Genomic DNA, 26,929 nt, shown 5'->3' with positions numbered 1-26,929 from the left:
CATAGCTAGTTGAAACTCTTTATAAATATCTTCATTTTTAGTCTATTTGCGTAGGTACTAAAGGAACATTGAACATTTTTTCTGATTTTGTGTGTTTTCGCAAGAAAATAGCTTGTCTTTAGCAAACTTAGCCGTAGCTAGTTGAAACTGTGCATAAATATCTTCATTTTCAGCCTAATTGCGTAGGTACTAAAGGAACATTGAACATTTTTTCTAACCTAACCTCATAAATGTTCCTAGCTACACTATTAAGGTTTCGTTAGAATATCAATTTATCTCTCCGACTTAAAGATCAGTGAAGCCGTATTTAAAAATAGAATTTCTATCTCTTTAGACTCCTGCATAATTCTAAGATAACAAGTGATGTCATTTCTAATTACTGACACTAAAGATCAACGAAGCCTTATTTAAAAATAGAATATTAATTTTTCTCTCTAACCTAAAGAGCGTTTATTCCTCAGACCTAAGATCAAAGAAGTCATACTTGTTTCTTTATTCTCTCTTTCGTAAACCAATAATTCCTCAAGCGATTATGTAAATCAATTTCTCAGAAATTCTCTCCCCTTTCGTGAATCAATAATTCTCCTCGATTATGTAAATCAATTTCATCGAAACCATGAAAATACATCAAAGTAAGAAAAGTGCCCTAAGACTAAAGTGCTTAAAAAATGTTTGTGAATTTGTTTATTAATAAAATGCATGTATATATATACAACAATGTCTTCAAATCTTCAATTTAGATTTCTTCATCGATGTATAGGCAACTGTCGTGAACCACTAATGCTGGTAAATCATTTGGATTCACTGTATATTGATCTTGATTGACTGCAAAGTCAGGGTCACATTTTCTACAGTAAAATGTAACTTCACTCTTGTCATATCTCTTTGTATAGTCAATGATACTATTTGCATTCATATTATGAAATTCACGAGTTTCAATCTGTCTATTTGAAGCAATATCGCATACAGTGTTTTCAAATGGTGAATCACATTCGGTAACTGCCAAATAAAAATCACTTGGTTTATAGTCATAATAGGCAGTGTCGTCACAACGATGACGTAGAAACCATATTCTTTTGCTGTTCCAACAGTTGAATCGCTGACCCGGCTCCTCCTCCCAGAATAATTTAAATCCACGACGATACCAATCTCGTAGCAAAAAACTAAAATCACGTTTGGGATTCTTTCCAATCATAGCGAGTTAAGCTTTCTCCCATTGATCACATTTATCATAGTTACAGTTGGGGCACAGATGCCCTCTAGGGTGAAAGTCACAAACCTCCTAAAGACAAGAATTACATTCTTTAATCTTTAATGCACAGTCTCTCTGTAATTTACAAGGATTACATAAATTACACTTTTCACTATAGTCATCAATAATTGTACAATTCTCACATTGAGTCCAACTGCCAAGAGTGTACATGCACAGTGGACATGTATAGAACATTTTTGGTTTCCGATGTCAACTCTCTCACAGCTAAAACGAAACTGTTCGTCCCTGCCGATGGATAAATTCAAGGTGGAGGAAACCATATGTAAGCGAGCCTCTGATTGGCTGAGAAGGGGGATGTATCCGACTCGCTGATTGGCTGAGAAGGGGGATGTATCCGACTCGCTGATTGGCTGAGAAGGAAACACGTGATCTTGTTTTTGAAACATCCAATCAAAGTGAGAAAAATCCTGTTTTTCCATTCTCACTGACAAAAACCATAAAACATCCAGAAATTGCTGTACTCATCGTTGTTTTTTCATTCTCACTGACAACGAACCATAAAACAGACATAAATTGATGTGGACATCCATGAAAAACATCAAATAAATTGACTAACACTCATAACCGTCCAAAAAAAAACATCCATCAAAGTGAGAAAAATCCTGTTTTTTCATTCTCACTGACAACGAACAGAATTAAAAACGTGCATAAATTATGTAAAAAAGTTGTAGGTGGCAGCAGGGGTGAGCAATGGGAGTATAAGATAGCTTTCTACTTATCTTCATGGTTAGCTGGCTGACAAAATCCTCGTTTTTTCACCCTTTTTGATTTTATTTTTCATTTTGTTACTTTCTCTCCTCTCTGAGTTTCATTTGTCAAATATTTTTGTATTTAACAACTTGGGATCTATTTGAAAGAAACGATATAACAATATTTACTAACAGAGGATCAAGTTTAAAGTTAACCAGTAGCGAACGAATTAGGGTGGTGTGGTCAACCAGGTCAAAAGCTTTTTGGAAATCAACTACGACAAGGTTCAGCCAGACATTTGGTTTATCAAGGTTACTTACGATGGTATGCATTAAGTGCTCAAGGTAATGGGTGGTGGAAGTTTTCTTTAAGTTACCAAACTGCCAGGTGTCAATACGCGGACAAATTTTATCCTTAAGCTAGTCACAAAGGAAACCTTCATAAAGTTTGGAAAAAACAGAAGTGAGTGTAATGGGGCGAATGTTGGCAAAAGTCAAACTGGTATAATTTTTAGGGACAGGAGTTATAAAACCTTGTTTCCAGCAACTTGGGAATTTACCAAATTTTGTGATGTGGTTGAAAATATTTTATAAAGGCTCAGCAATTTTGTTCGAAAAGGCTTTAATTAAGTCAACTGGGATGTCCAAGGGACAAATACTTGATTTTCTAAGCTTAAGAATTTTATTTATAACATCAGAGGGAGAAATAAAGGGGAAGGAAGTATGGGGAGGAATAGTTGGACTTGAGCCAGTGAAAGGGGGAGACTTTGCACGATGGAAGTAAGGTACAAGTTCAAATCGTTGACAGTCTTATTAGAGGGTTCAGGGAGATAAAAATCAACTTCGGAAGGACTTTTTCCATATATTTCTATAATTTTTCTGTACCATTGCTTGGGCTTGTTAGGATATAGATCTTTGACTTTATTATTATAATAATTAGAAGCTGCTTTTCTTAATTTTTTCTTTAGAAACTTCCTTAGACTATTAGCCTCAGTAATGCGACCTGCTTTGAAAAAATTGATCTTTTTTTCTTATAAGTTTTTTAAAAGACTCAGTAACGTAAGGCTTATCTGTAGAACACGTTTTAAATTTTTTCTCAGGGAAGTGGAATTCATAATTACTCCTCCATAGATTTTGGAGGGACAAAGCCATGTATTCAACGTCATTTGTTTGATACACAGTGGACCAATTTTCAGTAGTAATCCAGGAGCCAAAAATGAAAAGTCCTGAGTCAGTGAGAGGTCTATAAGCGGTTTCAGTTATAGAAAACGACTGTTTAACTTTAGCCAGCGGAGATAGGAAAAGGCTAAAGTGGTAACTATAACTACCCCCTAGAGGGGGCAGACTGGAGACGGGTTTGTAAAACTTCGAAAGATTAGCGCAAATTAAATCAAGAGCAGTATTGCCTTTTGTGGTAGGGACATTAACGACCTGTTTTAAATTAAAAGCGTTACATGTAGAATCAAGTCTTAAATCGTTTGCGTCACCCATCAGGAAAATTCCTGCATTTGGGTATTTTGATAGTACAAAGTCAGCACTTGCATGTAATTTTTCGATAAAATTTATTTTGTCAGCCGATCTCTGATTAGGGGAGTAATAAAAACAACAAAGGACAATTAAATTAAAAGGACGCGGCAAGACTTTAGGTCGAACACATACCCACATAACTTCATCAAAGGGATATTGATGACTGTTCATTTTAAGTTCTAATGTTGTCATTTTAAGTGTCTGTTCATTTTAAGTTCTAATGTTGCTTCTTACTTTCAGTTGAAAAACTTGTTTTTTTTTATTTAATTTCTGATCGTTTTTAATGCTTGGAAATCCGGAGCCCCCTTCATAGAAATTTCCCTTACCCCAAAGAAACATCCTCCACGAAAATATTCTCCCGAGTAACCCCCTCCCCCCCCCCACCAAAAAAAAATTCTTTCTGAAAATGTCTGTATACTTCCCAATAACCAATACAATATGCAAGCAATGGGCAGAGTTCATAACTTGCAGCCCTTCCCCTGGGAACTGTGGGGGATTAAGTCATCGTAAAAGACATATTTATTAGATTTTCGACTATGCTAAACAAAATGGCTATCTCAAAATTTTAATTGGGTGACTTGAGAAAAAAATTAGCGTGGGAGGGGACCTAGTTGCCCTCCATTTTTTTGGTCACTTAAAAAGGGCACTAGAACTTTTAATTTCCGTTCCAATGAGCCCTCTTACGATATTCTAGGACCACTTGGTCAATACGATTACCCCTGAAAAAAAAAAAAATCAAATAAACACGCACCCGTGATCTTTCTTCTGGCAAAAAATGCAAAATTCCACATTTTTGTAGATAGGAGCTTGAAACCTCTACAGTAGGGTTCTCTGATACGCTGAATATGATGGTGTGAATTTCATTAGGTTCTATAACTTTTAGGGGTCTTTGCCCCTTTTTTTGAAAATCAGCCAAATTTTCTCAGGCGCGTAACTTTTGATGGGTAAGATTAAACTTGATGAAACTTATATATTTGAAATCAAAATTAAAATCTGATTCTTTTGATGTGTCTATTGGTACCAAAATTCCGGTTTTTAGAGTTTCGGTTGTACAAACTTCTTCTTCTAATTGTAAATAAAATGTTGCTGAATTTATAATTTTTAGTTAAGTTGGCACAATCTTCAGAACTTTTGTATTTGTTTTTTCACTGCCTAATAAAGGACTTATCCGTATTGAAACTCTTATTCGTTTCGTCAAAGAAGGGCAGTGTGGTCTGTGAAAAAAACTCAACTTCACTTATAAATTTTAGAATTTCCAACAAAGGTGACCTTAGCATATTTAAAAGGGCTCCATTTAAGTTGTTGTAGCGTGACCAAAGGTTTTTCCGCCTTACCTGGCATCTGAAATTAAGATATTACAGTTTAAATTAACTGTTGGGAGTTTATTTAACCGTAAACTCCCCAGATTCACGGTGATCGAGCTTGCAGAGTCAGCCTTCAAGTTCCTCTGACAACTTGTGGAATTTAATGAAAACTACAAGGCGAAATGGGAGATAATGTAGATGATGATGGTAAATCTCTTCAAGCACACTTTCGGCGTTTGAACCTTGTCAGAACTACGGTTGACTTGATTGAAGTCAAGTCGACTGCCGTGATTCAGGGTTAAACGCACTCTCGAAGAGTAGGAGACTTGTAAAAGCTGTATCTATGGTGATTTAACATGGGAAGATAGGAACAAAAATCCACTAACGGTAACGCTAATAACAGTAGAGCGTATGGTAACTTCATTAAAAAAGTTAAAAAAGAAGAAAATTGCATAACAGATAGAATTAATCTGTAATGCACGATTAAAGCTGAAATTTCTCTCCAGGTGATAATAATTAACCAGCACTTCTTTTCAAGGAATATTTCAAGCCAAAAGCTAGTTTGCTCAGAGTAGGGGTTGGTTATCTCCGAAAAATATTGACATGCTAGTTGGGCTAGTAGTGACATGTAAGCTGGTAGGCCTACTTGTGACAGAATTCTACCTTTTCAACCCTATATTTTGAATACCCAAAACGAGTAGTATGCAGTAGTTTAGGCCCACACAAAACCGACAAATGGTAGATGGTACTGGTGATGGGTCTTTTCAGCACTAGCTTCAATTCTGTGCAAGATTGCAATTTCCTGTCCTCCTTGAATCGCATGTCTTAGTCCTGCCTTTTGGTACTTGTATGATATAGCCCCTACCTAATATTTTTCTAATATGTTTCTCTGAGGCTCAATCCTAATGAAATTTACCTAAGTATGACAAAAATATAATACTTTAGAAACAAATTTGGGGTATATATTTGCATATTAGGGGTGCGGTAAAGCGTAGCGGGTCTGCATGCCCAATGTCTTATGTACAATCATTCTGCATATTATAAAGTAAGATTTTTTTCTGACTTCACACTGTCCAAATACTTTACCCCCCCCCCCCTATTGTGCAAATATATAGCCCAAATTATATATTTTCTATTTATTCTGTCACTTCTCTTTATCTTGTTTCACGTGAAGCTGAACGAAACAAACGAAAAAAACGGCTCTATAATGCGTCAATGAATGAACAACTTGAGCAGTAGGGTGTATATCATTCAAGTATCAAAATTTAACTTAGCTTATGTGTTCGGGAAGAAGTGCTATAAACTATATAATTCGTAAGCAATTATAGTTAAGTTCAATGTAATTATTCATAATTGACAAAGTTCATTTTTATCCATAATAATTTGCATTAATCCTTCACTCTATCAATACAGCCCTGATTGCCAAATTATTACTATTAATTTGTATGATAAGAAATAAATATTATATATAAAACTTTAAAAGGGTGTCTTTCTTTGACAAAAAATGAAGTTTCTAGTCATGATCTATCACAAATGCTCATTTTTCTTCCAAAAATGTTGCAATCACCAATAATTGGGAGAAAAGAATTCCTCCCATCCGTTTTGCTGTTTGAAAATAATTACATCATACTTATTTGTACCAATTCGGTTCACTTTAAAGATTAATTTCTTTGTACATTTCTGCTTTAGTCTGGTTTTGAATTGGCTCTTTATTTTTCATGGTAAAGGATTTTTCCCGAAAATTTAATTGTAAATATTCTAAAACGGATGAAAATAGGTTGCCCTCTCAACTTCTACTAAAATAAAATCAATGCTTATAACAGTAAGAGTAAAAAATTCCACTAATGGACCTGGTCTCATCTACAGGCGATTGCACTACTTAGAAGATACTACAACTCGCAAAAATGGAATATTTGGCCTAAAACAAACACTCTAAAGCGGACTTGACAAAAATTATATTTTGACAGACCTAAATTGTTCATTTTCTTATGTATATTTGATATTTTGAAGTATGTTTGTTGGATAGGGTTTCTTATCCCCACTTCCTTTATTTGTGACACTTTTATTTTGTAGACAACAATGCTGCAGCCTTTGAGCGAAATTATCCTATTCCGTAAGAAACCCAAATTTTAGGGGTTGTCCGACACTGAACATAACTTTTCCACTCTTCCGGATGGTTTTTGTAAGGACTATGTGTGACCCTCTGTTGCTTACCAGCAGATAATTCGTCTTATTCTATTCGACATGTTATCATTTTTTCTGCTTATTTTGCAATTTTTGCGTGAACATTTTTTGCAATTATCTTACTTACTTGTTTCCAACATTATTAACTCCTCCAACATTATTAACTAGCTCAAGAAAGCGGTATAGAAACACATTTCTGCTTATCCCTGTAAAAAGAAAGGTTATGCGGTACTTCAAACAGCAGTACAGGACCCAATAAAGCTACAGAAAATAAGGTAAAATCGATGACATGATATTATTTTACTAGCGCCCCTCTCCTCTCGACAAACATCCTGGATATAACCCTGCGTATCATTTCTAACCTTTATTTCAGGCAAAACTCGTAGATGTACATACAAAAGAGAACCGTCTGTGCTGGAACTGATTGGCTAACAATCTGTAACGTTTGATGCCATTGAATGGTCAAGCAAAAGAGCATGATTAACTTGCAATAGTAGAAACTGGTGCTAGTGTCGAAAAAAAAAATCACTTGCGCCATCTAGCGATTGGTATTTTCAGAGTAATAAAAAATCAGAATTAGCGTAATTGGCAAAATCAGTGTAGTAATAAGTATGTGATCTCCGTTTCTGAAAAAAGACAATTACAAATTTTGAAAAAAAATGTCAAGAAAGGCCAAAGGCTAGATAGCATTGATGATTGTTTGTAGACACTAGCTCCAGTTTCCATTCTGTTGCCGATACTCCACGGGCTAAGCCACGAATTATTCTTAATAAAAGCAACTCTGTCATACCTGCACAAACATAGATCGGTGGTATTGTTCAGAACGTCACTTAGAAAAAAAAGACTCGCCAGCTACTTTGTATAGAGGGGGTGATCGTAAAAACATAGGATTGGGCTCATTCGATCGGAAACTAGAAGCTCTAGTGCCCTTTTAAAGTGTTAAAAGTGATTGGAGGATAGCGAGCAATTCTTCTTTGCCCCCAGGCACCTTGTAATCCCCCAATATCATCAGATAACCGCTTTTTCAGAATAGTTGTAAGGTCAATTGAATATATCTCGGATAATATGGCCAACGTAGCCACAGTGCCTTAAGCTATGCAAGTTGCTCATTATTCGCACATAGCTTTTGTAGTACAAAAAAGAAGGGGATTTTTCTTTGGCTATCTTAACCAAGAAAGTTCATGTGACTATCTATAAATTCGGTCCAGTGTTTACCTACACCATTTCTTTATGCCATCAACATCAGAAGAAGTAAATTAGACTCTGGGAATCTATTCTTGCAGTTCTAGTGCCTGAGGAATATCGACTAATAGTCTTTTTTTAAGAAAATAATTGTTGACGATTAAAGATTTTTCCTGAAAGGGGTAATCAAATTTTTGTACCAACGCAACTGTGAAACATGTGAAATCCATGATTTATACCACCAACACGAAAAATAAATTTTAGGAATTTATCCTGACAGTTCTGGAGCATAAACAACACACTGAAGAGTACTTAGGAAGAACTTAAATCAAAACCTAAAATGCTTTAATGATAGAAAAATACAGATTAATAACAAAGAAATAGTATAAGAAAAACATTGAAGAAAATTTAAATAAAAACATAAAATAAAAATTATAAACAAAAACCTAAAAAAAAACATAAAAATAAATAAAAGTTCAAATAGGGATAAAATCCTTTTAATAGACAGTGATGATAGAAATTCACAAAAATACCAGATATTTCGGTCACATATACAGTGACCGTTTTACTACTGATGACGGTCACTGTATATGTGACCGAAATATCTGGTATTTTTGTGAATTTCTATCATCACTGTCTATTAAAAGGATTTTATCCCTATTTGAACTTTTATTTATCGTCATGGAAAGGCAGTGTGGTCTCCGAAATTATCTAAAAACATAAAAAAATGAGGGCCAACCATCTAGGACCAAAGAAAAAGCAGGACGTCCCCGAATGGAATGGAAAGAGGTTGTAAGAAAGGATTTAATGGAGACTGGGACTTCTTGCGAGGGTGTAAAAGAGGGAGCATTGAACAGATTAGAATGGAGGAGGTATGTGCGCAGAATTATTCCGACGCAACAGGTCTGCACAGTTCATCAAGCAGAAAGTGTGCCATACCTTAGGAATCGCATTAGGATGTTTTTTTTTTCAGGAATTTGGTTATGTTAAAGGTTCTAGGTTCTTTTCTTTTTCTTTTCCTGATATTTGATTTTAATTATTCTTTATATTAGTTGAGTTGATCTGTTTTTTAATCTAAATATTTTCTGATTTTTTTCTTTTTTTTTTAATCATAGTTTTTTGAAAACCCAGCATAATCAGACAATCCTGTTTTGCTCCAACGCCACTGTAAGATCAGTCTGCTGTTCATCCGATTTGGTACTGTGAAAACCCACATGGGATTCTTTCTCTTTTTATTTCTCTCTCTATAGCTACCTTGAGCATTGGCATTTTATCTTACATATTACTAATATTAATGATTGGGTTATATTTTGTATGTCATTTTACTATACATTATTCTTATTATTATTTTATTACGTATTATTAAAAAAATATAATACAAGCCGTTTAACGACTAAATTTCCTATCTTGCTGTGCAACTAGACTCAAGAAACTTGCTCATTATTTGTAAAACTCCTTAGCTTGAAATGTCTTTGTTCTTTTACCGCGTTCTCAATATAGGATTAATCTTGTTTCACCCCATTAATGTAGGATAAATTTAAAAGCTAGGAAAAGTGCGAAGAAGATAATAATGCTGATTTAGGCTATAAATCACCAATCAGGATTGTTGAGAGCCAATACTCTAAATGAATACGAGTGGCTGTGGATATTAAACTGAGAACTCCAGGCAATATTTGGTGGCCTCTTCTGCAATTATAATATCGGGTTGAATACTAAAGCTAGTTTTCTCCAACATTTTGATCATTCTTGATTTCTGACTTTCTACTCAAGGGAAAAAACAGAATAAAAATTTTAAAATATAAAACCTTTTGTTTATAATAATAATAATAATAAAGAAAAAAATCAAACCCGACTTGTTTGACCCTCCAACCTGTTTCTCTTGACAGACCTGCAAATTTTTATTTAACGGATGAATATTCTATTTTGTCTATACCTAACCCTTGAAAAATCTTCCAAATAGAATTTCGATGCTTCTTTGGCACCTTTAAAAGTCTTGTTGTTCATTTTTTAAAGGTTAGTTTTAACTATAAATGGCTAGAGGTAATCTACATTTATTTATGATATTATTTTTATTTCCTATAATTTGGATTTATTTTCCATTACGTGTCTTATTTTTCTCTTTTTTTTTCTAGAGATATTCAATGTCTAAGGTCTGAACACCACTTATAATTCTGAGGCGACCATCCCACCCAAATTTTCACTTAGATCCGTGCTTGTAGACTATGTAAAGACTATCCTAAGCGTACAGTATCTAACACCCTCGAAAATTCTGTTTAAAAGAAGATAATTTTCTGACAGGCTTAATTTATCAACATAATTTTAATTTTCATTGAGAAAAGTATAAGAAAATATGTCCAGAGAATACATAAGCCAAAATATTCAAGAAATATGGCTAATTTTTTCCTCTTTTCACACCTGAAGGAGACCCGAGAGAAAACGACTGTTGAGGTGTTCCACCAGGTGTAGCAGATCCACTACTTGGCATCAGGAATGAACTTTGTCCTAAAAAAAAAAATGACTCATAAAAGAAAACAAGGCATTAAAATGACATTTTGAAGATTGACTCATAAAATTCCAAAAACTTCAAGGAATTATCTCTCTTAATTTATCAGAGCATCAAAGTTCCACTAGAAGTACAAAATCTTGGCACCAGGAATAAGTTTTGTCCTAATTATCCTTGACTAATGGGATTTAATAATTTAAACATTCGTAACTTGATAATTATCAATTTTTAATAATTTAACATTACTAATTTAATAGCTTAACATTAATTATCAAATTAAACATCAACAATTTAAAAAACTAATTTGAAAATTTAAAGATCAATGCATCAAAAATTGGCGAAACTTTCAGGAATTCTTTAGTTTTGGTTTATCATTATGCTTTAAATAATCATTCTCGTTTAATTAGTTTGAAATATATTTACATTAGTAATATATTTCATAAAAGTGTCCAATGGTAGATTTATTTTATTACTTTTTTTTTACCAATACTTTGTATTTATAAATTATTATTATTATTTTATTATTATAGATTTTATTATTATTTTTTAGGACCATTTTTATTTTGAGGCAAATACATGGAACCTAGTCAACTCTGATAAAAAAGGGTATAATAGTATTTTTACTCTTAACTTTTTGTGAGTTTATACACATTTTTAGAATAGAATAGAATATGATTTATTGGCTAAAATAACACAAAAGCCAGCATAAGCATGTTAGAATTACCATAACAAATCAAATATTATGTGATAAACATAAAACAAAAAATTGAATCAATAATAAAACAGATGCCAGGGGAAAAGTTATATCAATTATTAAAATAGGAAACAAAATAGGGGACAAAAGAGTTTTTGTATCTCATGGTCAACATTTGGGGATAGAGGTCCAGTTGGGTATTTGGAGCTCTAAGAGCATTGCGCCTTATATTAGGAAGGGTTGGGGGATTTTCTTTAAAGGGAGGGAGAAAACGTCGATGATAGTCAGAATTAAGGCACTTGAGACCAAAGTTCATGGTAAGGATGTGACGTCGTGATTCCAATGTAATAAGTTCAAGTCTAGCCAAACCTTCATTGTATGTAGTATAGGCCGTCCTCAGAATAATTTGTACTGCTCTTTTTTGAATACTTTCAATTTTAGAACATTGGTCTTTGGTCAACCAAGGGTGCCACACAGGGCAAGCATATTCCAGACAGGGTCTTATATAAGAACAATAAATTATTTTAAGGTTTTGGATTGATATGGAGCAACGTTTGAGAAGAGAGAAAGAGTTAAGGAGAAAACAACCTGACTTAAATAAGTGGGAAATGTGGGAATTCCATTTAAGGTCATTGCCCAACTGCACACCAAGCAGTATAACAGTATTTAAATTTGGTATGCAAAGGTAATTATTGGTAGGGGGTCTTTTTAGCTTAGAACTGGCCGATGGTGCCAGGCACGCATTTGCCAAAATGGTATAACAAGCATGTGCTGCTTTTGTCTTATACTGAACCTAATATACAATACCTGCTTTTTCCAAAAGCGAAAAAACTGAAATTTTTGTACATATTTTAAAGTTTGTGTAAATTTATAGAAATTTAATTTTGACTTAAAATAAACTAAGTTTTTCGTCAATTATATATTTCTAATACAAAACTTAATTGTAATTTTGTCTTTATTACTAATTTAACTATTAATTAACGAGTTCTTTATAATCTACCGAATTATGTATACGGTGTATACGGACCATACGCATAACTGCACATACACAGGAATTCCTTTCTAACTATGAATGACTGACAGCTTTTTTTGGATGCCATGGTACCTTTGGTGGTATAGGAGGAACTTAGGTCTAAAATAATGTGTATTTAAGCTCTTTTGTCAAATCTTTCACGCTAGACAATTCAACAAAACACCACCAAACTTCTGCTGAAACTCACAAATTCCATTGCATCAGTCTTTGAAATTCTACGTAGCAACCCCTCAGATGAGGAATTTTCTCTGAAAATAGTACCACTCAGGAAAAGTGTGGAAAACACTGTGGAAAAAGCAACACTTAGTTTGAGAGGTACAAGCTAATTTTCCGGTTTTTAACTTACCAAAAGTGCTGCTTTGAAAAGGGTTTCTTGGGGTTTGTCATAAACCTATGGTGGGTGGTCCAGTGAAAGATGTAGAAAATGCCGTTATATTTAAACTTAAATATAACGTCATATCTAAAGCAACACTTAGTTTGAGAGGTACTAGCTAATTTTCACGTTTTTAACTTACCAAAGGTGCTGCTTTTAAAAGGGCTTATTGGGGTTTGTCCTAAACCAATGGTGGGTGGTCCAGTGAAAGATGTAGAAAATTCCGTTATATTTAAACTTAAATATGGCGTCATATTTAAAGCAACACTTAGTTTGAGAGGTACTAGGTAATTTTCCAGTTTTTAACTTACCAAAAGTGCTGCTTTGAAAAGGGCTTCTTGGGGTTTGTCCTAAACCAACCGTGGGTGGTCCAGTGAAAGATGTAGAAAATCCCGTCATATTTAAAGGCGTCTTCGGAATAGTTTGAGACCCACCTACAAAAATAATGTAGTTTTACTCGGAGTTTATTTTTAAACTTAGAAGCTACTGATTATTTGAGAATTTTACTTGTTTGATTAGAATTACAAAAATACTGTAAATTTTATAAGCAAAAACACCATTTAGGGGGAAGTGAGGATTTTCTCTTTAGGCTTCTGAATTTATAAACTCTACTAGTGAGGAAAATGATGATAACTAATTTTTATGTTGTTTTTTTCCAATTCTATGTTAATCCATAATTCTCGGATACCATTAAAAAAATAAATAAAAAAAAATTGAATAAAAAAGAAGGAATGAACAAGGATTTCACTGTTCGGTGAACTTACTGACGAGTAGATATAATTTTTTATTACCAAATTTAAGGACAGTTTAAATGGACAAGCACATCGCAAACTTGGCTTAACAAACTCAGCCCTCAAAAAATAAATCTAGAACAAAAAAAGAATGAAAAACTCTAAAAGAGGGCATGAAAAAGTTATAAGAGACTCAGGTTTGTCTCTGAGGAAAAATAACTAGCGTCATCCAGCATTACCCAGCAAAATCAAAAAGTTAATTTTTAAAACCAATTGAAAAACATTGATTTTTCTCTCTTTTTTTCCACTCCTGCCCAAGGATGAGCAATCAGTTTCCAGATAAACTTTCTTTAATATTCTTAGTACAAGTAAACTATGTTAGAAACTTATGAAGGTATCCTGGATATCAAATAAGACTTGTCCGAATAGCGTTTGTTTACTCTGTCGACTGAGGATAAAACAACATATGTTGACGAAAAAGCACAATGGGTATGTTTTTGTAACCCAGCCGTTTAGTTGGGTTTAAAGCTTTTGAAGCAGCTCAGGCCAGTGCAAATTTTACTACGGGACCTAGGGCCAACACCCTAGGTCCCTATGACACAGACAAAACATATGCAATAAAGACGTACAACTGAAAATGTTTGAAAGTGTTAATCAAATTAGTGCTTCTGCTCGTCTATCCTCAGTTTCTTAGGCCCCTACCACGCGATAATGTCATAACACATAGCCTAAAGACACCCGGATACCCAACCTTTTTTTCAACATTGTAAGATAGGGCAAATAGATAACTTTTTATTATATATTCTTTGTCTATGATTGTAGATAAGCAATTTTTTTTGTTTTAGTATTTTCAGTTGTAGAGGACATAACTATTCTGTTCGGCTAATTTAGTTAATTAAGGAAACTTGGTTACAGTGTTGCTAAACTAGAATGAAGGGACTATATTCGAAAAGCAATTGGACTCACTGTATTACGTTGAATAAGTAATTAAAAGCTTATAGAAACTAAAATAAAAAAATTGGCTGTATTATATTTATTATTATTATTTTTTAATTAGCTTCATAATAAGCCCAACACAAAAGAACTGTTTTTCACAAATGGCCACAATGGCATTCTTTGCATTTCAATCAAATTTAATGTGTCTTATGATCAGTTGTAAATACAATGACAAAAGGAGTATAATATAGAAAGAGAAAAGGAAGAAGGAAAACACAAAACAAAAGCGAAATTCACAATGTAATATTAGCACAATAATAACACAAAAAGACGGCATATTCGTTGCTTTAAAATGAACCACCGTGGCTATCTATGAATTCCCCGTTGTTACATGCTTCAGTGCATTTGACAATAGCATTTGGCTGCTATTCACCAAATAGGGTCTTTGCCAATTGGCAAATGTGCATTTGCCAATAATGTCTGCTGTGCCAAATGTTTTAGCAGCACAAGAATTACTTGCCAAAGATGGGATGCCAAGAAGATATTTAGCATACTGGTAGCAAATTCGCCGAAATTATTGTATTTATGTTGCCAAAAAGGACGTCATAAACGCACAAGGTACAAAAATTCAAAAGTGCGTATGCTTTATATAGTTTAGCTGATGATTCCACTGTGGAAGATAATTAGATACTAAACTGTCATAATAAATATCTTTGCCTACCATATTACAGTCATAAAATCATTTTGCAATCAAAAGGCTCAGTGGTACTGCTACTTCCAGAAAATTACACGTTTAACCCAAATAAACATGGAACTTTAATTGCAAACCTAATTTACTGCTACTGCTACTTTCAGAACATTACACGTTTAATCCAAATAAACATGGAACTTAATTGCAAACCTTTAATTATGAACTTTAATTTAATTTTTAATAAATTCGAATCAATCTGGTAAAAGAATACAACGTATTCTAGGCAGATATTTTAAATTTAGGAAACATGGACACGTTCGGAATTAAGTCTGTTAGATCAGCCATCCCTAAACATATCAAGCGGGAATGTTTGAGCTTCAACATAAATGGCAAGTATTTAGAAAAAAAAAATCTGGCGGGGGTGAAATACCAGAGAAAATAAAGCTAAAAACATACGGCACCAGAGAGCTAAGGAAGGCGTAGCTTTCCTATGAAGGTGTAGTGTTTTTTGTATCCACAGAATTAGAACCCGGTGACGCGCCAATTAGGGAAGGCCGGCGGCGGCAGGGCCAATAGCAGTGGCACGAAAAATCTTTCCGCACATCCGCCGGTGAGATGTCGACAGCGCACCGCCGGCACGATCATTGTTGACCGCAAACATTTAAGTTTTGATCATTCTTTCACAAAACCCAGCTTTAATTTACAACAGATTTGGACTTATTCATGAGTTAGAAACTTCGCGAGTCGCTGGCTGTTATCCGCAGTTATCCTCAAAACCTAATATTATGTATTTTCTTCTTTTATCATTATTTAATTAACACCAGATTTATACAGGAGAGCTTTTGGGACCTTGTTCCCGAAAAATCTCAAAGCGTTTACAAATATCTAAGTTTAACCACATATTTATCCATTTTAAATTTTACAAATGCTGCCCTACCCACCCATAGAAGTCTTACTTCCACGCTAGGCTGCAGTCTAGGCCTTCCACGGTTGAAATGCCTTTTAACGAATTTTTTTTTTGTGAATAGACAGACCAACTTTATAACACTGATCCACTATGTAATTATGTTTTTTTTAAATAAATTTGGAAGCCTGAAAGTATGGATTTTTTAAAATAAGAGGCTATCTTTGTAACACTGTGCTAGGAATAGCAAGTCTTATTTTCATAGGTAGATCAAACGTTCTATGTTTATAAACTGCATCAAATATTTAGTGATGCATTTGCATGCTTCTCCTGATGATACTCATACCAGAGAAGCATGATGCTTATCTTCGTCCAAATGTGATAAACTATGCCAAAGAGCGTGGGGCCATATTGCTGACAATACCAACCCATTGCAGTCACTGTATGCAACCATTGAATATTTCTGTCTCTGACCCACCCAAGTGTCAGTACAACCAATCCATGGATATGTGGATGGTCAAAAATCCAGAATGGATTTGGAAGGTATATCCCCTTTCAATCCAGATTGCTTTGATAATGAAGATATGTGCTCTTAAATACAGACCAACCAAAGGTTTTTTAGCCCATGAAGCTAGTGGCAAGTTGCAAAGTTTATTAGAAATTCTAGCTCCAGCCCATCCCTACCTGCAGTGCCATTCTCTCATCCACTGCTTTCAGTAAGCCCTGTGATTTTGCAGCCATTGTGAAATAGGATAGTCACATCTGAACAAGTGCAACCACATCCCAGCACCACCAAGCAAACAAAATGCTTCAAGGAAGAAAGGAGGGCAGAACGAAAGTGCTCACTGATACATCAGTTTTCAAGGTGGTATAATAGATATAATGGCAAGTAAATAAATTGAGAGGGAGTAGTCAATCCGGACCTGTCCCAGTTTAAGATAGGATACGGGGCCACAATTATTGATAAGGAAAGAGTTAAAGAGAAAAGGGCGGAACATTTTGAGAATGTGCTAAGCTACGATATAGTAGCAGGAAATGATATAGAGGAAAATGAAAAAGTTTGTGAAACCTTGGATGTGAAGGAAGATTTTTTTTTTTTTTTTTTTTTTGTGAGGAAGAATTAGCGACAGTGCTAAAAGGATTTAAAATAATAAGGCACCAGGTGCGGATAGTGTGGTAAATGAGTTTATTAAATATGGTGACTCTGAGGTTAGAAATAAGTTACTGAAGATTATGAATATGATTTTTGAAAAACGGGAAGTACCTAACGATTTTAGGAAAACCTCAATTAAGCCACTTTATAAGAAAGGTGATAAGAGTGAGTGTGGAAATTATCGACGCATTAGTCTGGTCTCTGTAGGTAGCAAATTGTTTAGTAATATGATACTTTTCAGACTAAGAGCTACTGCAGAAAAAGTCATAAGAGAAGAACAGTACTGTTTTAGAAAAGGTAGACGATGTGTCAACCTAATTTTCATATTTTGGTTAATAATTGAGAAGTGTCTGAGTTATCAAACACCTTTGGTCCTCAGTTCTCTAGATTATGGGCAAGCGTTTGATTCTGTTGATAGAAGAGCTTTAGCAAAGGTCTTATCCTTGTATGGCATTCCAGACAAATATATTAGAGTGATTAGTAATATGTACGGGAATAACACTGCTGTGATTAAGGTCGGAAATGAGGTTAGCAGCTGGTTCCATATTAAATCAGGAGTTACGCAGGGTTGTATTCTATCTCCATTGAAAAGGTGACGTTGGGTAACGAAAAGATTGATCAGGTGGACAGCTTCACTTACCTTGGTAGTAGTATTAGTAAAGACGGCGGGAACAGTGAAGATGTTAAAAATAGAATAGTCAAGGCTAAAGTATTTTTTTCACAGTAAAAAAAAAGTTTGAAAGAATAGGAACATAAGTCTGCAAATCAAGATTAGAATATTGAAAGCTTCAGTGATGACAGTGGTCAAATATGGTTCTCAAGCATGGAAGCTCCGAAAAGCAGATGAAAATTTCCTTGATGTTTTCCAGAGAAATTGTATACAGATTTTACTGGGTACCCCGCTGATTGACTGTATTTCAGAAAGTGGGCTATACGAAAAGTGTGGTTTAATCCTGCTTTCTAGGCCTACAACGAGAGAAAGGCTGAGATGGCTACGGTACATTCTGCAGATGAAGAATGACAGATTGTCGAAGATTGTCCTTTTTGGCCAACTGTTTAGGGCAAAACGGAAAGCAGGTCGTTCGCGGTTGAGGTGGAAGGATGTCACAAAGAACGATTCAAGGAAAGTGGGAAGTTCCTGGGATGGTCTAAAGAGAGACGCTTTGAATAGATTGGGATGGAGGAGGAGCATGCGTAGCTGTGTTGGCCTGAGGCGGCTCTTTCTGCGGTGAGTTCTTAGTAGAAGTAGTATAATAGATATAACTATTGAGATGGTGATTAGGAAGACCTGCATTTGTAGTTTCCTTCCCATTCATTTCTGTCGATGTCTGAAATAGGTCCCCCTCCTGTAATTATACACCTCCTAAACTGCTCCTAGTTATTACAATTCCAGTATTTTATGATAAATAAGGAAACACATTAATTGTCCTCAATGTTACATTCAGAATTTAACAGTTAGGAACTTGAGAATTTAGAGAACCTCCCGTTTCAAGGAACGCTGCTATGTCACGAAATCAAAACCTCAGTATTTATGAACGCCTGCCTATGGCAATGACTCTAGAAATATTGATTCTTTGCCATACCAAGGTGTCTTGAAATAGAGAGGTCCTTAATTTTCAAGTTCCTACCAGTAAATTAATCTAGTGTCTATTCGAAAGACAAATGTCTATTCAGTGGGTGCGCTATAAGAACTAGTGCCGAATAAAAACTCACCCTGCAAGCACAAGGAATTCTTGCAAACTATTTGTATTCGAATTTGTTTGTTTAATTTTGAAAACTGCACATGATTTCTAAGCAGGAAAATTGAAATCCTTAGCCACACGAGAAAAGAAAAGCTCCAACATTGCTGTTGACGCAATAAAGAATTGGCGAAAATTAATTCAGTCAGCCGAACGAGGCCGCGTCATTTCAGCGGTACATTACGACACTGGCGGTAGCCGACCAGGCATCTCGTCAGAGGCGTTCAATGTATGCGCCGGCGCGGCATCGGAGTCTAAAGAGAATGTTATGAAATCATTTGTAGCTTAATTTTTTTGCTGATTAATGATGGTGAAAAAGATAAACAGGATAAGGGAACAATTTCGCTCGTAGGATTATTCCAAATTTTAGGGAAAGTTCTGAAGTATCGATTGAGCTAAAAATGTACCTTCTGTTGTAAAACAACAAAGGGTCGTACATATTCTCCACATAGACCTTTCGAAAATGCGGAAAAAATTATGTTAAAAGACAGAAGATATCCAAAATTTTAACTTGATTTTTAGAAGTAATTTTTTTTCTTCAGAAAATGGTTATGTTTTCCCGAATACATATTTGAACTTTTTAAAGATCTTTGGTCTTGCAAAAAAAGGGGGAAGGGAAATCTTTCTTCTGCGTGAATGCATGTCTATTTTCACCCGTCTATCACACATAAAATGTGTTTGTTGATTTACTTAGATGAAAAGGAAGCACCAATGAACCATAGCATAGCCCTAATCCAGAACTAGACTTTAAATTTTGCCCTCACGCAGCAGCTCATATGAAAAAATCAAAAATACTAAAATACTGAGATGTGTCTGTTACGCTAATTAAGGCAGGATATATTTCTTTGTACAGTCTCTGGTTCGTATGATTAACACTATACAAGTACTATTTGCATAAGAAATTAATCATCATAGTTTCAATTTCAATACAGAAAAAAGGAATGCAAAAAAGACACAAGTATGAAAACACAGAAACGAATACAAATACAATTAGAAGGATTAAATTAATAAGGCATATATAACCATAAATAAAGAAGGAAAACAAAAAAGACAAACACCGCATGCATACAAAAGAATGCAAATACAACTAGAGACAATCCAACTTCTAGAAAAAAAAATAACAACAGGAATACAAAAGATAACCCTAGTATTTGTTAGAACAACGAAAATAAAAAAGAATTCATCCACAAAAGTAACAATTTTCGCTCTGTAGGTTTTTGATAATGATCCTCTAAAATTAAAAAAAAAGTTATTAATTACCTAAAAACGGAGATGGTCCCATGAGCCCAATACTTTGTCGACTTGGCGCAGGGCTCCCAATTAAACTTCCGTCACTTCTTAGAGGCTGATTTGTGAAGTCCCTATCAACGAAAAAAACAAAAAAAAAAAACAAGAAGAATAAACAACAATGACTCATTCAAAAAAAGAAAAAAACAAGTTACAACAATTACATCAGGAAACCCTTCAAAACAACAATCGGCAATTATCATTAGCAAAATAACATGTTTTCTTAAATATTTACGACTCTATTTTTTGACAAGAGCCCTCCTGGACAAGTCGAGGGGAGAGGGAGTTATTAGACTCCCCAAAAGGCCTTCCATTTCCATGAAAAAACTGACCTTTATCTAAAGCTCTTTTATACCATATCTTAATATTTTGGCTAGTTTGTTTTATATCCGACAGAAAATATTTTTTCTATTTCCAGTACCGTTCCTTTTTTCCTAATTAAGATCTAGAGCACTTTACATTTATCATCTCCTTTCGCTATGATTTTTCATAAGAAAATTTCGCCAGATTGATATTTAACAAATTATTTACTGTGCTAAAGGGTGGAAACAGAACCGGGCCTTAAAAGCCTGTAAAAGTGGCACTTAAATTTGAGTTCAAACCAGACTTTTGCTAAGTCCCTGTTAAAGTTTTCATGAAACTCAGAGACTCATGATTCCATGAGTACAATACTAGTCTAGGCCTTAGTCTAGTTTAGGTCTAGTCTAGGCCTCCCAATAAAACTTTCGTTACTTCTTAAGAACTTAAGAACTTTCGTTGCTTCTTAAGAACTGATTTACTTTAATTAACTTTAATTAATTAAGAATTTAACTTGACTTTACTTTACTTTACTGATTGACTTTAATTAAGAACTGAACGTTACTTCTTAAGATCTTAAGAACTTTCGATACTTCTTAAGAACTGATTTGTGACGTAGCTATCGACAGACATTTTCCAGAGAAGAATAAATAAAAACTACTCTTAGGAAACAATTCCGACTTAACTGTTTAGTAATTCACAAGGAACACAACTACATTTAATTTAAATCTCGTTTTGTAAAAAATATTAATTGTAAAAAACACAACTTTTTGTAAATAAAAAAACACTTACAAAAGTCGATTCTCGATAACTTGAACCTTGATAAATCGAAATCCTCGATATGTCAAATTATTTTCAATCTCCTTGGAAAAACCCGTCTACGTCGAAGAAAAACCATACATAAATTGAATAATTTTGCGGTCATATGCAAGTCGAAGTGACTCGAAAATTAACTTTATAACTCGAAATTCAGTAGAAAAGTCGTCATTTGATTTTCACTTTACCACCAAAGGTCAAAGTTTACCTCTGTATCTCGAAGTTTCTTAAAAGAACCTCTGTTAGTCGAAACCCCGGTACGCAGGCTACAACGCGTAAACTTTGACATGTATTAATTTTGTTTAACATACTTTTGCATCAGATTCTGTAAATGTCGGGTGACTTTTTCAAAGCAAACTAAATTTATAATTGATTTTTGAAAGTCAATAATTAGTCAATATTATAGTCAATAGTCAATATTATAGAAATAAAGCTATTCTTAACTTTGTAGTGGCTGTAGGGAGTAAATTGATCGATTGTGTACCTCTGTAACTTGGTTTACTGGTTTGGTTTACTTGGTTTATGTAACTTGGTTTACCTCTATAGCCCGTTATTTTTATAGGTCAAACTGTTAGCGTGAGTCGACTGTATTACTATTTTATAAATTTACTGTAACTGTATGTTATAGTCAAAACATTAGATCTGATGCCATGTATCAACAACCATTACAACCTATTTGATAGTTTCGATTTGATATATAATATTGATGACATTTTACGATATTTTATATATGCCATTATTTGACACATAATATCTGGCATTTTGATTTAATATTTGACATTAATATATGCACTGTTACTGCATGTCACGGTTAAGGTGATAAGAAACCTCAAAGAATCACACTTATCTCGTCCATTACACACTTTTTTAGTTTCCGTGGGTAACAGTTTAGAAATCATTGAACCGTCTTACCATAACTAGTAAAGCTTGTATAAGAGATCCGAATAAACTTCAGAAAACTAAAAGCCGACATTTACTTTCCAGGAATATAAGAAAGACAATTTTAACTTCCCTTTTTTTGTGCCAGAGAGAGATGTTCAGATTTAATGAAACTTTCACCATCAAAAATCTGATTTTTTCCATTTAACAGAGCAGAAATTTCTTCTTAATAATTCAGGAAAGGGCAGCCCCTAAAAATGTTCTTGCAAACTGACGCTAAAAATCAGCTAAAAAATAATCATTTTAGTAATTTTGCCACTTTCAGAGTCCCATATGTAACCACCTACTTTAGAAAACTCTTGGAAAAATAAAAATTCATCGTCTTCTCAGCAAATTTCACAGTCAAACCACAAAGTCCCGACAGCTTTCATAATAGCTAGACCTAGATCCTGGGGGAATTTGACAATAGACCCTTTGTCTTCGAGACGGTCAGCCAATGCTGAAGCTCATAAAATTATTTTTAAGGCCTCGTATCGCCATAAAATGTCATATATGATATGCTTTAATTCCAACATGCACAACAGTTCTGATAATGCGGTTCTTACTTAAAACAGTTACAGATTTTTGACATTAAATAAATTACTAATTTCATTACGATTAAGAGCCAAAAGAGCAAACTCCTTAAAAACCGGTAAAAGTGACAATTTAAGTAGACTTCAAATAAGACTTTTAATTTAAAAATTCACAAATTTAACTTATCAATTTTGTGTAGGAAAAGATTCCTCTATATTTCTCTATGGAGAATTTTACTAGGGTTGTATTGGGGTTGAGGTTAAACTGGAGATCTTACTGAAGCAGAAGGAGGAAGACAACGGCTAAGGTTCAAACTGGGTTTGACCCCCCTTTTTTAAGTTTTTAAAATTGACAAAGACGACTTTTCACATTTCAGTCGCTATTCAGCCCTAATGCATAAAAAAAAACCCTAAAAAAATAGACTGCAAAACCTAACCTAACCTAGGTAGCTTTTTTGCCTCTTCAACCCCAAAAAACTAAAGTTTAAATATTTGTCCCAGAGTGACCAATACCTCACTAGGCAGTAAAAACCTGTTTTTCATATAGCAGCTTTGAGATTTTGATGTGGTTCTTCTCACCTGTTTACCAGCTACTAAATAAGTGCCATAGTTCTCTTCAGAAGAAGAGGCAGAACTTTCAAATAATCAGCTCAACATTTATAGCCTATTTATATTTTTTTAGCCAAGGGAATTTCAATGTGCAAAAATAGCCTATAGGCCTACTGGTTGTCCAAAAAGCACTTTCCCCAGCTGGCTATGTACTGATGTTTAGTTCTATTGCTCTAAAACTATAGCTCAGAAAACCACATACCATACATACTACACAGGACAAGGATACTCAAGGATTGAACGCAAGAAATAAGAGAAAAATCCTCAAATAGTGTGACTTATAACACTAAAACTTTTTAAGCAGTTTAAGGATGTAAATATAAGTTAAATTAATCTAATCTTTTGCTGGCCAAACATGTTTTCTTAATTTTAACTAGATTTTGATTTGAATATAATAAATGTAATTACAATTTACCTTAGGGTGACCCTTTGCTGACCAAGCATGCCGTCACGTAATGCTTGAATCTCTCGATGGACATGATACAGCCGACTTGCCATAGTTACAAATGATTCATGAAGTTTCTTTACGGCATCAATCAAGTCTAAATGGGACAATTTTCCAGACGTTGAAATATAGGACAGTTAACAAACTCATGGTTAAACAACAGTAACTAGCATTAAATGTTTAAACTTAACTTCAAATAGAGCTGATATTCTTTACTGATGTTTTTAAGCTTAGAACGGTTCTACAACAGTTTTACTTTAAACTTTAAAACAGTTCACCTCTTGCTGCATTTAAGTAAGCAGGAGGGAGGGAGCTCTGGATCCACAGCTCCTCTCTTAAAACAACAGTCCCTATAACTGAAAATTTAAATTTCACTCTAAAATACAAAGACCGATGTTTTTATATCAGAACAGTTCTAGACTCATATTTCTCTGCATATAAGTACGCATGGGGTAGGGTCCACCCCTCCCCTTTCAAAACAACTGTTACAAGTATTAAATATTTAAATTCTAACTCTAAAATAGAAGAGACATTCTCTGATTATATTTTTAATCTGCAACACTTCCAGGGCCAGATTTTTCCCATGTCAGGAGATACACACTGGGTCCACACCTCTGCTCTAAAAATCCAAAGATTGCTAAAAAAATACTCTAAAAATGTCTCTTCCAGGAATGTATTATATTTTCCAGATAATTCGCCTAGTTTTGGGGCTTTTTTTTCAAAGACCAACTCCCCTCCCACACATCCGGGGAAAATTTTCCAAATTTATACCTAGTGAACGTTATAAGCTTTTTTTTCTATAGTGTAGGAAGTGCAGGAGATAGTGAAGCGGTGAAAAAATCTGCACTGCTGCAGAAACCAGGGAAAACAATCTAGCTAATGAAACTTCAAATTAATAGCAGAGAGCAATTAAAAGTAATAGGAGAGAGCAATTAAAAATTGAAAGGTAACAAAAATTGCCTAGATTAGAAAGCACTCTCAACCACCCCCCCCCCCCAGGACCATATAAAGGGCGATTGGAATGATTAGGCCCATTGGCGTCACGCGCAGCCCTCAAAATGAACAATTTTTTTTTGAAATTGTGAAATATTTTTAACAATTCCAGTAAGCGTTGCTTCTAGAGAGAGATCATTTTCTGGCCTAAAACCAATGAGAAACTATCTGATATCAACAATGAATCAGGAATAGATTAAATAGTTTAGCGGTTATGCCAATTGAAAGTAAGACGAGAAAATTAAATTTTTAAACAGTTTTAGAAGAATTTACAGAACAAAAACTCGGGAATATGTAAGTTCATGTATTCATATTCGGTTATGTAAATTTCAAAAGGCATATTCGGAAGTTTCGTAATATCTAGAGGATAAAGCCTCCCTTAGCTTACTAGAATAAATTCACTACCCATTTAAAATAACTAAGATTCAAAAGGGAGATGAAGAAAAAGGGGATTCATCATAAGTTAACATAAGCATTTTACATGTGTTTCTGTCTTTTTGGATTTTAAGAAAAAGATATACTATATACTAGTGAACTTAGCGGTGAGCTGGAAAGCGCAACGGCCTCATCTAATACATGGTTGCCTTTGCGCATTTTATGTTTCAGTCAATCTCTTCTTTTGTTCAGAGAGCTCTGTTTCGTTACTGATTTAGACCACAAAAGACTCGTTTTTAAATTTCATTTTTAAATCTACTAAATTTAAAACAAAGTACATACAGGTCCGACAGTTAAAGGGGTTGAAAGCAGGGTTGCCAACTTGCACACTTTTTGTGTAAAATGCACTCCTTTTTAACTTAGAGGTGATGCGGAAGAGTTGAAAATCACTCTTTATGGGTGTTAGTTTTTATTCACTTTGAACGTCAGTAGTTAGCAATTTCGTCAGAACTATAATTAACCCAATGAATAGGGTTACCAACTTGCACACTTTCTGTTTGAAATGCACTCTTTTATACCTCAGAGGTGATGCGCAAGCAGCAGCAGCCGCGCGCATGCAAATTTTTTGACTTGCACTCTTTTTGCACGTCAGCAGTTGATAGCCCTGTTCGAAAGGGGCTACAAGAGGATTTTTATGAAAAGGTCATAGCATAATAAAAGACGCATTTTTGGACCACAGTTGCCTAAATTATCCGCGGAATAAATCTCAGGGAGAGCCACACCTGTATAATAAGGTTGAATTGGCTAGTGGGGAAAAATTACAATACTTTGTCTAGTTCCTAAACAGAGAAAACTGATTTCTGGGCTAAAGGAGTTTATCTCATTTTAAAACTGTTTATAAATTAATAGAATACCTTCCCCAGAAAGATATTTTTAATGAGAAAAAAATGTTTTTACTATCAAGAAAACTAAAAAAAAGAAGACAAAAGTACACACTTTTCCATTTTTACGCAAGAACTTTCTGTAAATTGAATCTCAGATGAAGCACAGGGATAATGTCACATTTAAAAGAAATTCCCTAAAAACTGAAAAGTGGCTATTTATTTCTGTCATTAATAATAAAAAATGATAAACATAAAGCAAAACAGTTGGAATAGAGAAAGGTATGAAAAAAAGAAAAGACAAATAGATAAAAGGAAGAAATAAAAGAATAAAAAAGAATGAAGAAAGAGAAATAAAAAATGATAAGAAAAAGAACCTTTTTCCTTTAAAAAGAAAATAAAAGAATACTTTTTCCTTTAAAAAGAAAAAAACCTGAACTATGTTTCAAACCATTCATAGAAAAATGTGGTTTTAGCTCCACAAAACCAAAAAAGGGGGAAAAACCTTTAGCTGACATAGATCCCATTTGATGGAGTGTCTGCATATTTCTGGAAGCTTCTTCAATTTGCTGTCGAAAAGCATGTATTTTCCTCTCAAAACCTTCTACTAAATTAAAAAAGAAGTCCATTGGTACAGTGTTCTCCATTTGTAGTCCTTGGGGGGTATCTTGCGTTCGCTGGGCCATCTCTACGTTTTGCAGCTCCTAAAAAGAGAAGTGAAAACGGTTCTTCAATCAATACTTTTTATAACGTCTCCAATATTTTTTTTTATGAATTCCGTGTCATTCACCTATTCCTGACTAGGTTCGACCTTATGCCCCCCTCGCCTCCAAATACATTCCTACACCCGGAATTAGTT

General features: G+C 34.3%; 1 protein-coding gene across 1 annotated transcript in view; it reads right to left on the bottom strand.

Annotated features, from left to right (window-relative positions):
- Window positions 1-10,465: 10,465 nt before the first annotated feature.
- Window positions 10,466-26,929, bottom strand: part of LOC148953583 (uncharacterized) — a 54,944-nt gene continuing 38,480 nt past the window's right edge. Inside the window, exons 7-11 of the mRNA XM_089087744.1 lie at window positions 26,576-26,774; window positions 23,792-23,918; window positions 20,177-20,277; window positions 13,074-13,196; window positions 10,466-10,661 (exon numbers count right to left, since the gene is read on the bottom strand). Of these exons, the coding sequence (XP_088943870.1) occupies window positions 10,552-10,661; window positions 13,074-13,196; window positions 20,177-20,277; window positions 23,792-23,918; window positions 26,576-26,774 (660 nt within the window). The 3' untranslated portion in view covers window positions 10,466-10,551. The remainder of the gene's footprint in view (window positions 10,662-13,073; window positions 13,197-20,176; window positions 20,278-23,791; window positions 23,919-26,575; window positions 26,775-26,929) is intronic.

Source organism: Artemia sp. Qi Xiang Cuo, chromosome 4, assembly GCF_049724085.1.
Source record: "Artemia sp. Qi Xiang Cuo chromosome 4, ASM4972408v1, whole genome shotgun sequence".
Classification (NCBI taxonomy): domain Eukaryota; kingdom Metazoa; phylum Arthropoda; class Branchiopoda; order Anostraca; family Artemiidae; genus Artemia; species Artemia sp. Qi Xiang Cuo.
This window is presented reverse-complemented; position numbering and strand designations above follow the sequence as displayed.